Below are 13,406 nucleotides of genomic sequence, written 5' to 3'. Positions count from 1 at the left end.
AAGCAACGCTGGCACTTTTGGGAAAATTTGTCATCATCGCTCACAGCGAGGTTGCCACTCAAAGGGTTAATATTTTCACTGAATGGTAACATTTTGGTGATTTTTGCACCCCCTCCCACATTAACAGCTATAGAGCTACCACATTCTTTTAAACTACAGTATTCCCTCACTTATCGCGGGTATTACGTTCTAGACCCCCCACGATAGGTGAAAATCTGTGAAGTAGGAACCTTACATTTATTTTAGTATTTATATATATTTTTAAGGCTTTATAAACCCTTCCCACACACTTATAAACTGTTCCCACTCCCTTATTAACCTTTTCCACACTTTTATAAACACTACTTATGTTCTTAAACATATTCTATACTCTTAAACCTACATAACTTTAACAACATACATACACAGTACCGCAAAATCCCGCGATATAGCGAAAAATCTGCGATAAATAATTAAATATAATATTTTTAAAAATCCTGCGATACAGCGAGGCCGCGATGAGAACCGCGATATAGTGAGGGACAGCTGTATTCTGGAGTATCGATATTTTATATTTGTAACCATCTGCCACTGTAGGACATTTTTAGTTGTGTCCAGTTTTTACTGTTGCAAATATGACTACAATAAACATTTTATGTACATATATCTGTGCATATTTATGTGAACATGTCTAGAAATAAGTTAACAGACAAGGACTTGCTAGATCAAAGAATATGTATGTTTGAAAATTTTAAAATTACTGCTGAATTGCCCTCAAAAATGTTTAATTTTCACTCCCACCCACACTGTAAATTTCCCAAGACTGTATATTATCAATTAAAATTTTTTTTGCCAATCTGATGGAGTAAAAAGAGGTATCTAATTTAAGCTTTGTTTCTTTGATACTAGAAACATTGAATATCTTTTCAAATGTTTATTGGCAATTTCTATTTTTTTCTTTAGAAAAACTTTTGCTTTATCTAAAGTGTTTTCATCAGGTTGCTTGCATATTTCTTGTAAATTTTTAGGAGCTCTTTTCTGATTGATATTGATCTTCTGTTGCAAATATATCTTCCAGTCTGATACTCATCTTTCTCAATATATAGTATCTTTAATTAAAAAATGTTTTTGAAGGATACCTTCTGGGAATTAAGTCTTTCTTAGGTAGGTCCTCTCTGCCTCAAAATTATACTTTTAGAAATTTCTTTATACTTTTCTTAATACTTCTATAGCTTTAATTTTTACATTTATTTCTAGAATATTTGTGAGCTTATGATATGAGATAGGACTCTGGCTTTAGATTTTTTCCAAATGTCTTGATGCCTATTATCTCAGTGTCATAACTGATTATTTCTTTCTTTTCCCACCTTTATAATATATCAAATTCCTCTCTATACACATCTGTCTCTGGACCCTGTTCTTCTCCACTGACGTATTTGTAAATTTTAGCCCAGTCAGGATCACACTTTTTAATGACTATAGCTCTATAGTATGTTTTGACATCTAGTAGAACATTCACCATTGCCCACGACTACTACCATTATTACCATTTACAATAATTTAGCTATTCTTCAGAATTTTTTCTTTTACACAGCTTTATAAATGGATCGACTTTCATTTTAAAAATTATCTATGACTAAAATGGGCTTGCATTGAATAGGTAGAGTAATTTGGAGACAGCTGACATCTTAACAATATTGAGGCTTCTCATCCAGGGATACAGACTGTCTCTTCATTTATTCAATTATTCTTTTATACTTGTACATAGAGATTTGCAGTTTTCTTAACCAGGCTTTGTGGTTTTTCTTGTAGCTTTACTTCTAGGTGTTATAGTTTTTGTTGTTAATGTGAGTGGTATATTTTTTCCATTATATCTTATAATTGGCTCTTGCTATTTTATAGAAAAGCTATTGATTATAATATATTCATTCTGAATTTAGATGCTTTAATGAGTTCTTTATTAGTTCTATTAGAATTTAGTTAATTCTTGAGAAACTTCTATTTAGAGAAATATTAACAGCTGCATTTGATTACATTTTTGTATATTCCCTTATAATTAACACATTCTATTTGTTCTTTTTATCTAATTTCATTGCCTACATTTGCCAGCATAGTGTGGAACTAACTTTAACACTAGGTACTAACTTTAAAGACAGAAATTCTAAAATTTTACTGCTGAGTATAATGTTTCCTCTAAATTTCTCAGAGAAAACATCTTTATTAAGGTAAGGAGGTTTTCTTTTATTCTCTACCTCATTAAGACTTAGCAGAGATAAGCTATGAATTTAACCAACTTATTTTTCAATGGGTTAAAATGAATTTTAATTTAGTTATTTAAATAAAAAGCGGTCCTCTTTTGCTCATGTGAAACTTTAATGACCATGTAACTCTATTTCATGAAGAAAGTATAATGAATTCAGAGACCTCCGATGCCATTCAAGTTGGTATATGTTAAATATGTAGAATTAGAAATATTTGAGGGGGGGAGTACATTAAAACAAATCATTTATTTCTGCTATCAGTAATTTAACATGAATCCCTCACCTTGAAATCATCGGGAATGAGGAGTTTTGATGTTCGTAGAAAATTCAAGATATATCTGAACATCTGTCCATCTCTGTCAATGAAATAGTGCTGTTTGAGACTGTCCAAAACAATGGGCTCTGTACCATCAAAAAGTCTTCCGATTCTGTGATAGAAAAGAGGGAACAGTGAAGACAATTAGAATCAATTGTTCAGCCACTAAAACTAAGAGCTACCATTTTGTGTCACTGTCAAAGGTAGCAGTTTTGAAGATGGCAGGCAGGAAAAATTACCCTTTAAGTGGTTATGGTTCTTTGAGAAATACTGGCCCCTGCTTGATAAGTATCTCAGGACCAGGCAATTCAAAATAGTCTTAGGCTTCCTCAAGTAAATTCTTTTTTATTGACTGTCCTTTACCTGTAAATAAAATGTTCCTGACATGGTGATTATGGCTAAAAGTGCTATCACTGTAATGAAAAATCAAGGTTTTCCCCATGTGTTACTCAAAACAACCTTTTCTGCTACTCAAAAATGTTATTGTGCCTTTTAAATGAATTCGTAAAAAAAAATCAATTTTGTTTTTAAGAATCTGTTTTCTGAGCTTTCCCCATCCATGAATCCCAAACTTTCCAAAAATAAAGAAATACCTATTTGCTAAGATCTACATTTAATTATAAAAAATAATAACTGAAAAATATCAGCAAAAATCATTTGTAACAGCCAGGCATCATTATAAAAAACACATATTTGACCACCCTAAAAATCTGACTAAAAAAAAAAAAAAAAAAAAGACATTAGACCAACCAAAAAATATGACCTAGTTCTGGAACATATGTGACTATGGGCAACTTTTGAAAACAGCAATCCATGTTTTTCCCATTTGTAGCATAAACATTTGAACAGTGTGCTACAGTTCAAGTGTATTGCATTCATTATCATTTAACCTTTGAAGGATGGTTGAACCTAGACACTTTAGTATATATTCAGTAAATAGAAAGTGGTCACATCTATATCATGAGCAAGTAAAGGACTGGCTAATGACTATTAAAGTAATTATGAAAAAGAAAACCAAATAAAATAAATAAAATTTTAAAAGGTGCTTTTTTGCTTTTCATTAACAGTGTAGGCAGAAAAGTGGCTCAATTCTTTAATGAAAAGCTTTTGTGGAACTTATTGCTTTGACTCAGAGTATCATTTTAAAGATGATTTTGAAATAATACATTTCTAATCTTATGCTTATATGGGACAGATATAATAAGAGATCAATAATTCCACCACTGTTAAAATACAAAAAACAAATAGGAAAGCTGCTCTCCTCCCTCCCAGGAAAGGCATGTGAATTTCTGTTTCAATAAATATCTTTCAAGATAATTAGAAAACTCATGTCCTACTTGAAAGTAGTAAATGAAAAGAAGAAAGAAACTAATTATGGTCAGGTCACATTTCTAAAACTTAATATATTTTTCTCAGTGAATATATTTCATCCAACTTCCCATGAATTGAGGGTGATTAACCAGGGTGTGGATTATAACCATCCTAGGATTGCTGCACTGCATTCTACCTCGTCATTCATCCCTCATTAACACATCAATCAAACAGTAGGCTACATGAAAAAGAGGCAGTGAAACTAAAATATACTTAGTCACTTATTTATAGTGTTTCCAAGATGAGAAAGAATGAGACTGGTTTGATTATTATTAAAACGTTTTATCCTTTACTATGAATAACATAAATTTATAGTTGACACGGGAAGTAAAGGGAGGTATATTTATTAAGTGCTTTCCAGAAACCTTACATTATCTTAAGCATTTTATATATGTAACAGAACCTCCTAAAGATGAAGAAATAGGCTCAAAATGAAGAATAACTTGCCCAACTAGTTAAGTAGCATGCAGGATTTGTGCATGGTCTGTTTGATCTTAAAGGGGCCTCCCAACAATGACTGGAATGAAAAGAATTACCACTACCTAATGAAAGCTTTTGGTCTAGCGTTTTTTTATTTCTGTCTTATATTTATTCAGCAAGAGCTTTGTATTGAAACACAGGCATGTATGATGATTATTATTGTGGCATGAAAAAATTAGTATCAATGATTGCAAACCACTTTAGTAAAGAGGTAAAAATATTTCATTCTTAAATAAATGTTATGTTTTTTATGCTTCCATACTCATTCCCAAAATCTAGACTTAAACGTACATTGGCACACAATGAGTGATTACTAGATCTCTGCGGAGTGAGCAAGAGAAGGAGCAACTCGGGGGGGGGGGGGGATGGAATGAGGCTGGGCCAGTTGCTAGCTGTAATCTGGGTGAAGTAAATTCCCTGTGACTCCATTTCTGTTATAAAATTGCCTGTTTCTTCTATAAAGTTACACTAACTTTTCCTTGGAGTTGGTGAAAATATCAAACAGGGTCATGGCTGCTCAGAAAGAGTACAGCAACAGAAGGTATCCCAAAGGAAACAAACATTTCCATGAAAACAGTTTTTAGAAGACTGCTGGCACTAAAAAGGAATGGGATTTAAGGAGCAGAAGAACAATCTTGGTTGAAGTGTATTGTTATACTTTTCTAAGATAGGAGAGACGTGCCGTTAGAACGGTTTTTACGCTGCCAAACCCATCCCACAAACACCTCTGGCAAATATGGGAGACTGGGCCTTGCTGCCGTCAGAAGCACCTTCACATCTTAGCCGAAATGGGGAAAGATGCGAAGGAAAGAGCAGGTGGGAAATCTGAAAGGAGACACAATGCAGGGGACGTGGGCGGGTTGGCAGAGAGGTGGCGGCAGCCTCTGGTCAAGGCAGTACGAGGAGTGGAGTCCCCAGGCGTAACCATTCAAGACAAAAGGGGGCAAGAAGCTGAGGAGCAGAGACCGGACGCCACCAGGCAGGTAAGAACCCCCAGCCAGGCAGCGGTCCCGTGTGCGGCGCTGCGACGGGCCGGAACCTGGGAGACCCCGGACCCTTTATTGTGAGCTTGCGGCAGGCAAGGAAGACGTGCTTGGTGGACCGGAAGACGGGAAGGCCGGAAGGCCAGAGGACGGCGGCGGAAAGCCCCTGGTCTCCTGCTCAGGGAAGCAACAGATGCGTGGACTACACGGAACCTTCTGTGAGGAGAGGGTGAAGACTTGGAAAGAAGAGGCCCTGGCCCGCGGGCGAATGCACATTCCTGACTCAGGTGACAGAGTTCTTGGAGAAGAAAGAGTCCCCACATCTGAGGCAACAAATGTTAGGAACAGTAAAAGAAAACACAGTGGTGCTGACTTTTGCTAACTTTAAAGGCAGGAATGTTTGGAGTCCTAGAAACAATGTTGAAGAACAGGTCTGTGGCAGTGATCGTAAAAGGGCGTTCCCTGGTCTGTCTTGAGATTGGGCTGAACGTGCTGTGGAAACCATTGTTTGGCTAAGCAAATAAAGGGGAAAATCGACACAGGCTGTATTTCTTGTGGACATATGAATGGAGTTACAAATCAAAACTGCAGTGATTTGTAAACTCTGGTGCCTGAAAACTGCGTGGAACTGATTACAGTTTACTAACCCTGGAGAACATTCCTGTTTTTCAACTGACCAAGACCAAGCTGGCTCTGAATGATTTTTTTTTTTTTTTTTTTTTTTAACACTCATTGAACCAGTTGCAATGTTAAGGAAAAGTTTCTTCTACAATTTTATTTTATTTTTACATTTATTTTGGACATTTTCAAACTTATGCCAAAGTAGAGAAAATAATATAACAAAGCGCCACATGTCCATTCAGTTTCAAAAGCTATCAACTCTTGGCCAATCTTGTTTCACCTTATACTTTGATGCCTCACTCTCCCCACTGGGATTTATGAAGTAAATTCCAAACATCTGTCATTTTATTTGTAAATGTTTCATTGACTGCTAGGTTTATAAAGTTCACTGAAATTGTACTTAACAGATAATGAAATATATTCCTCTCCCTTGCTTTTTAATATTACCACACTACTGATTACTCTTGTTTATGGAGCAAATAATGCAGAACCAGATCTCTAAGGAAATTAAGCTCTTCTTGGGGGAATGTAAGTCTGGTTCCCCACTGTGGCTCCCTGCTCTCAGGTATTAAAGACTGGTTTTTAATGAAATGAAATGAAAGTATAGGGATAGGACCTGATTTACCTGGCTCAGTGTGAGTCAGTCACTAAGAATTTATTTTTTCTTGTGTATTCATTCATTTATAGGATCTGTTTTCTCTAATTTACTGTGACTCAGTTTTTTAAGAATTTCTCTTTCCTTCTTTATTATGCAGTCATCCAGTTATTGATTCATTCTTTGTACCAGTATTCACCGAGCCTGACCATGGAACATACAGGGTTCACAGTCATGAACAAGCTACCTTCCTTGCTTTCGTAGAATTTGACAGTCTGTGGGGTGGGAATACAGATCAAGTGTAGTGTGAAGGAGTATGTCATTGGGCGTGTATCGAGAGCTATGGGTGTACACACGAAGGGCACCCAGCTCAATTTTGAGGAGGCAGGGAAGAAAGAGAAAGTTAATTGGAGACCTGAAGGACAAGCAGAAGATGGCCAAGTACAGAGGTGTAAGGTAAGGTTAGGTAAGAAAGGAGAGGGGTAGGGAAGCTACAAGGGCTTGAAGCTGTAAAAAGCCTGGCATGTGATTACTCTCTACTGGGGTGTAGAATCAGGTCAACTGAAAACTGAGGCTGGAGCAGCAGAAGCCAGGTCATGAAGAGCTGTATCAGCCAGGTCAAGGACTTGGTTCCAAGGGTGATGGGGACTGATACCAGGGTATATTCTTAGTGATGTCAAGGAAAAGAACAAATTTAGAAGTGAAACAAAATTGAAATATCATATCTGAAATCACATCTCACAGATGCAGCTTGTGGCTTATCCACATCCTGTCTCCTTTGCATTGCTTGTGACTGTGTTATTTGCATAGAGCAGTAGTTCTTAACCCTGGCTACACAATGGAATCACCTGGGGAACTTTTAAAAAACACTGATGCCCACAGCCAGATATTCTGAGGTTAGGGTTGGGGTCCCGCATCTGTCTGCATTTTAAAAGCTCTCTAAATAAGTCTAATGAACAGCTGAGTTGAGAACCAGTGCACATGAGGGTGAGCAGAAAGACTAAAGAGGAGCAAGTCAACATTATCCACTTGAGATGCTTTCAGTTAGTCATTCTGTCACTTTGAACTGTCATAACACTTCTTCTTAAATAGCTAACCACACTTTTAGAAGTGAATGATCTCCAGGATGACCTAGTTCAGCCTCCTGTTTTACAAATGGAAAAAGAGTTCCAAATATATAATGCTCAAGGATGCACAGCTGGCTAGACACAGAGCTGACTGTGAAGTCTGCACTCCTGACCACTATATATACTGCTTTTTTATTTATAATTTCAAAAACATAACACAACAAAAACAAAAAACAAGACAACAGCTGAATAACTTCCCTTGTAAAATGCACCATTTTTATAATTCAATAGAGTTTGCTAATGTTGTATGTTATCCCAAGCAAGTCTAGTTATATCAGCTTTGTAGGGAACTAATTTACCTAATAAATGGGGTGCAAAAAGTTGAGGCTCGGGGACTTGGTTTACTTGAGGTCTGGGTACACTGAGAAGGTACCCTAAACTGAACCAAACCAAAGCACTCTGAGCCTTCAGAGGTTACTTTCAAACAATTTGTATAATTAATGAAGGTGTGTGAAAAGGGATGGGGAAGTGAGGATTCTTAGGACAATGGAAACTTCCTCCGGGGAGAGGAATACACATGAGGTTCCAACTCCATTTATCTTGAAGCTTTTGTATTCCATTATGTGCTGTGTTGCTACATTTAATCCAGACAAACCCCTGTGGGATTTGTGACTTTAGAGCTAACAAAATTTAACTTAAAGAGGCTTCCAACCCTTCTGAGGTGCCACAATCACAATCCTCCTAACACACCCAATCCTCCTAACCTGCCAGAACACAGTGTCCATGCAGTAACATGGTATGTTACATGACACCAGGCCCTACTTTACCAGAGACAAGGGTTAATCCTTTTAACTCTCCAGGGCTGGTGCACACATGGTAATTACACAGGGAGGGAAGGGCTCATCTGCAGTGCCCCAGGGAGGGTGGAGAAGACTCTGCCCAGGGGTGGGGTTAGGAATGAAATGCCAAAGACAGACTAAGGGATAAAGATGGTGAGAAAAGGGCAAGCCACAGGTTGTTGGGCCTTTTCACCTACTGGCTCCCCTTGGCTAAGAAATGCCCTTTTTCTCCATCTCTGGGTTTTCAAGCCATGGAAAATATCATTTGGACTTAAGAAGAAGATTTAATTTAGTTTCTGGTCCAGATTTATTTTGCTAAGCAATTCTGAGGCAACTTCCAAATTCCTTCTTTAGCATTACTTTTTGGGGATACTTTTAAATTATAAAAGTGACACCTATTCATTGTTAAAAATTGGAAAAGTATGGAAGATGAGGAAACTTAAAAACAATCTGCCATGAGTCCAGCAATCAATTAAAGTAGGGCATTACTTAAAAAAACAAAATCCAAATTTTCCATTGAATAATTTTGTTTTCAGAAGCAGTTGTAGCTTTGTACATTTTTCTGCCTAACTAATCCAAGTTAGTAGATTTCCAATTAAGTTTCCGTTCTAACATCTGAAACCAAAGAAAGATGGCGAATAGGACAGAGGGCTGGGTTAGGGTATGTATGTTTGTGCATGAATAATCGTGTGTGTGTATGGGTGTATGTGTGTGTGTGTGCGTGTGTGTGTGTGTGCGCATGAGCGAGAGGTGTATAGAGAGCTGTCACTGTAGGTAGAACTTGGACTCAGAATAGCAGGGAGAGAAGGAGATATGGGTAGAGGGCACAGCATTGCAACCAATGAAGACCTTTTCCTCCTTTTTGTTGAGATTGGAGAGGAAGGAAACAAAGTGGGTGGGTGAAAAGAGAAATGCTAAATTCACATAGAAAACTTTGTAATTTCTTAAAAAGATTTTATTTATTTTTAGAGAGAGGAGAAGGGAGGGAGAAAGAGAGGGTGAGAAACATTGATCAGTTGCCCCTCACATGCCCCCAACTGGGGACCTGGCCCACAACCCAGGCATGTGCCCTGACCAGGAATTGAACCAGTGACCTTTTGCTTTATGGAATGACACCTAATCTACTGAGCCACAACAGCCAGGGCCATATGTGAAACTTTAAGATATAGGAGTTCAATACTGTATTCTCTCTCTCTATGCATATATATTTTTTAATATTTTTTATTGATTTTGCTGTTACAGTTGTCCCAATTTCCCTTCCCTCTGCTCCTCTCCACCCGGTGGCCCCCCTCCCTCCAGTTGTCCCCTGCTTTTAGTCCATGTCCATTGGTTGTGCATATAGTTCTTCTCAACATCTTCCTGTCTATTCCATTCCCTTCTACTATGCTTAATTCCTGCACCATCTTCCTCCCTCTCCCCCTCCTCCTCCCTGCTGATCTCCCCCCAGTATGCTCCCCATACCTATAGTTCTTTTTCCACTCTCGTTGCCTTTTTAGTTTGCCTTTGTTTCGATTCCCTTTCTTCTGTTGTTGGTTCTTGTGATGCAGTTTTCATTTTAATGTTCATAAATTTGATCCTCCTTCTTCTAAACCAGTGCCTTTAACATCTCATATAACAGTGGTTTGGATCTGGTGAACTCCTTCAGTTTTACTTTTTCCTGGAAGCACTTTCTCTGCCCTTCTATTCTGAATGACAATTTCGCTGGATAGAGTATTCGTGGTTGTAGGTTTTGGATTTTCATTACTTTGAATATTTCTTGCCAGTTCCTTCTTGCCTGCAGGGTCTCCCTTGAGAAATCAGCTGATAGTCTAATTGGAACCCCTTTGTACATGATTCTTTTCTTCTCTCTTGCTGCTTTTAAGATTCTCTCTTTAGTCTTAATTTTTGACAATTTGATTATAATGTTTCTTGGAGTGGTTCTCCCTGGGTCCAGTTTTTCTGGAACTCTCTGTACTTCCTGGACCTGTAAGTCTATTTCCTTCCCCAAGTTCAGGAAGTTCTGCTTTATTATTTTTTCACATAGTCTTTCAATTTCTAGTTCTTCTTCACCCTCTGGCAATCCTATAATCCGAATGTTTGGTCTCTTATAGCTGTCCCAGAGGTTTCCGATCCTCTCCTCACTTTCTTTACTTTTTGTTTCCTCTTTCTGCACTGGTTGACTGTCTGTTCCTTCTCTATGTTCCGGTTTGTTGATTTGATCTCTGACTTCCGGCCAAGATGGAGGCTTAGCCAAATATTCTCGGTCTCCCTCTACAACTAGAAAAGGAATACAACTACCTCAAAAAAAAAGATAACCAGAAATTCCAGAAGATAAAACTACATGGAAGCCCAATGTGTGAAGTTATAAACCAGCGGTGCTTGCTCGGACGGGTAGGAGGGGTGAAATCGCAACCGGAATGGAAAGGTCGGGCGGTGCTGTTTGCGTAGCAGCGGGGACAGTGGCAGGGGGAGCAATCCCGGCTGCAGTCGAGCCCCAGCAGCTCGCAACCCCAACGTTGGGAAAGGCAGCCCCCCTATTGCCTCGGACGGAGAGGCCCAGAGGGTGGGGGTACAGATTCTAGTCTCCTGGGGGAGGATAACGGCTGGAATCCACCTTGGACCCCCACCCCCACACAAACCGCCACAGCGCAGCGAAAAAGGTTGCGGACCGCCGCCAGTTGTGACGAGTACACGGGCTCCGCCCCCTACAGCCTGCCCAAGAAGCAAAGCAAAACACAAATCTGTCAAAATGCAGCAGACAACGATTGAAATCCTGGTGACGCAGCTCACCAGGCAGCAGGTGAGGAACCTGACAGATGAACAAATAGGAAACCTTTCAGAGGCTCAGTTCAGAGCTATAGATATAAGGTAGCTTACAGAATTAACAAAATATTTGGAACAAGACAGGGAAGGAATAAAAGCCACTCATACTGAAACGAACGAAAACACATACAAGTGGTGAGGAAATGAAAACCAGAGATCTATGCATATATTTTTTAATGCTCATAGTAAACATTTTTTCTTTTTAAAAGAGAATGCTATGCTAGACATAATTTTAATGTAAAAAAATATAAGGAAATCATCAGTCAACTTACTGTTTTAAAAGTCTGAATGATACAAGCAGCATTTAATTTGCTTAAAGTATTAAAACTTTTTAAAAAGTCTAGGACTAATTCTTTCTAGTTTCCACACTTGGGAAATTTCATCTATATTTCATGAACACAGATAAAAATTCATTCAGAACTTGTTACAGAAATAGAGGTGATTTAAGAGAAGAGGAACAATACCTTCTTAGTAAAAACAAATACACACACACACAAAACAAATTACATCTATTTATGGGGAAGTAATATTTCTAGTACACTCCCCAAGGCAGCATCATTTTCCTGAATGATACAAGAAAGTAGGTGAGAAAGGAAAGGCAAGTTTAAAATATGAGAAAAAATCTGACAGCAAAAACTACTCCAGAACTCAGCATTTTGGAGAACTGATTACTGAGGGGGATACCAATGGTTTTAGGGGAGCTCAGCACCACGTGGGGCTGATCATCCTCCAGGAACCCATGAGTCCTCCCCATTAGCTCTGGCTAGAAACATTTTAAAAATTAGCAGAGTTACACCATTTAATATGAACAATGTATTATTATAATTAACCAGATTAAAAATAAAACACTCCAGAATTTACAGAAGTAGACTTTTAATTTCTAAGTTTATTGACTATCTACCACTTTCCTGGAGCTCTGCCAGGCCTTTAAAATGAGCATGATATAGTCCCACTGGGAGCTATGCAGGACAGAGGATGGGACCTAGCCAGCCTGGGGCAGGCAGGGAAGGCTTCTTGCAGGAGGGGATGCCTGTGCAGAACTTCAACAATCACTAGGTATAAGAAGGGCACAGAGGGGCTTGGAGAAGGGATTTCAGGCGAGAAAGAACATGATGGGTGAGGTGGGGACACAGCAAGTGAAGAGCACCTCTCTCAAAGCACTGACTTAAGCAGAGCCTATAAGGACACTGTTATTCATAAGAGCTTGGGTACGGCGCTTTCAGTGATGTCTTGGTAGCCCCTGGCACAATCAGCTCCAGAACTCAGAGACCTGGGTTAGAATCCTGGCTTTACCATCTTTAAGACTAAATCAGATTGAGTTTTGATTTCATCATCTGAGAAATTGGATACTGTAGAGCCCAAAGAATTCTTAGGAGGAATAAATGACTGTCCAATAAAAGCTGCATTTACTGAATGTTCACTACATGTAGGACATGGTACTGAGTCTTTACAACCCTACCAGGTAAATACTATCATCCCCATTGTACAGATGAGGATGCTGCAGCCAGCTAATCAACCCTGAGGCCAGAATTAACCATCAGAGGGTGGGAGTGCTGAGCCAGCTGGGAGCCACACCCTTACAGGCCAGCGACTCCCTTACCGCTCCTGCCGAAGCACTGCGCCCGCCTGGCACCAGCTCAGTAAATGCTGACAGCTTCTCGCCCTCCAGGAAGTGTGTGCTCTGCCCAAACAGAGTTCTGACTGCATATAAAATACTGTTGTGCATCTGGAAATGGAAGGAAACTTGTTAAGATTACCTAGTCCTGCCCTTTGGTTTGAGCAAATGCCTGCTTTCATATGCTCTCTAGGGGAAATGACTATTTCTCTAAGATCAGTCCAGGATAGATTATCATAATCTCCCTTGGGAGCCCACTTTGGTATTTTTGGCTCCAATGGTTTCTGCTGAGGTTTCTTCTTTCTTTTGGGCCATCAAGCATGCACACGCACATGCACACGCACACATGCACACACACACACACACAGGAGCTTGCCCCACAGTCCACCTCCACCTGCCTCCCAACAGCCTGTATTTGGAGGAATTTTGGACAAACTATTTTTCTCTTGACTTAAAACTCTAGAATATGTTTCCCAT

General features: G+C 39.0%; 1 protein-coding gene across 2 annotated transcripts in view; it reads right to left on the bottom strand.

Moving 5' to 3' along the window:
- Positions 1 to 13,406, bottom strand: part of KCTD1 (potassium channel tetramerization domain containing 1) — a 93,599-nt gene that overhangs the window by 15,553 nt on the left and 64,640 nt on the right. For both annotated transcript variants that reach the window (XM_090285688.1, XM_090285687.1), the window contains exon 3: positions 2,524 to 2,668. In XM_090285688.1, coding sequence (XP_090141814.1) covers positions 2,524 to 2,668 — 145 coding nt within the window. The remainder of the gene's footprint in view (positions 1 to 2,523; positions 2,669 to 13,406) is intronic.

Source organism: Furipterus horrens, unplaced genomic scaffold (genome assembly GCF_987537825.1).
Source record: "Furipterus horrens unplaced genomic scaffold, mFurHor1.1.pri manual_scaffold_8, whole genome shotgun sequence".
Taxonomy (NCBI): Eukaryota; Metazoa; Chordata; class Mammalia; order Chiroptera; family Furipteridae; genus Furipterus; species Furipterus horrens.
The sequence above is the reverse complement of the archived record's forward strand: the minus strand, read 5'-3'. Positions and strand labels throughout refer to the sequence as shown.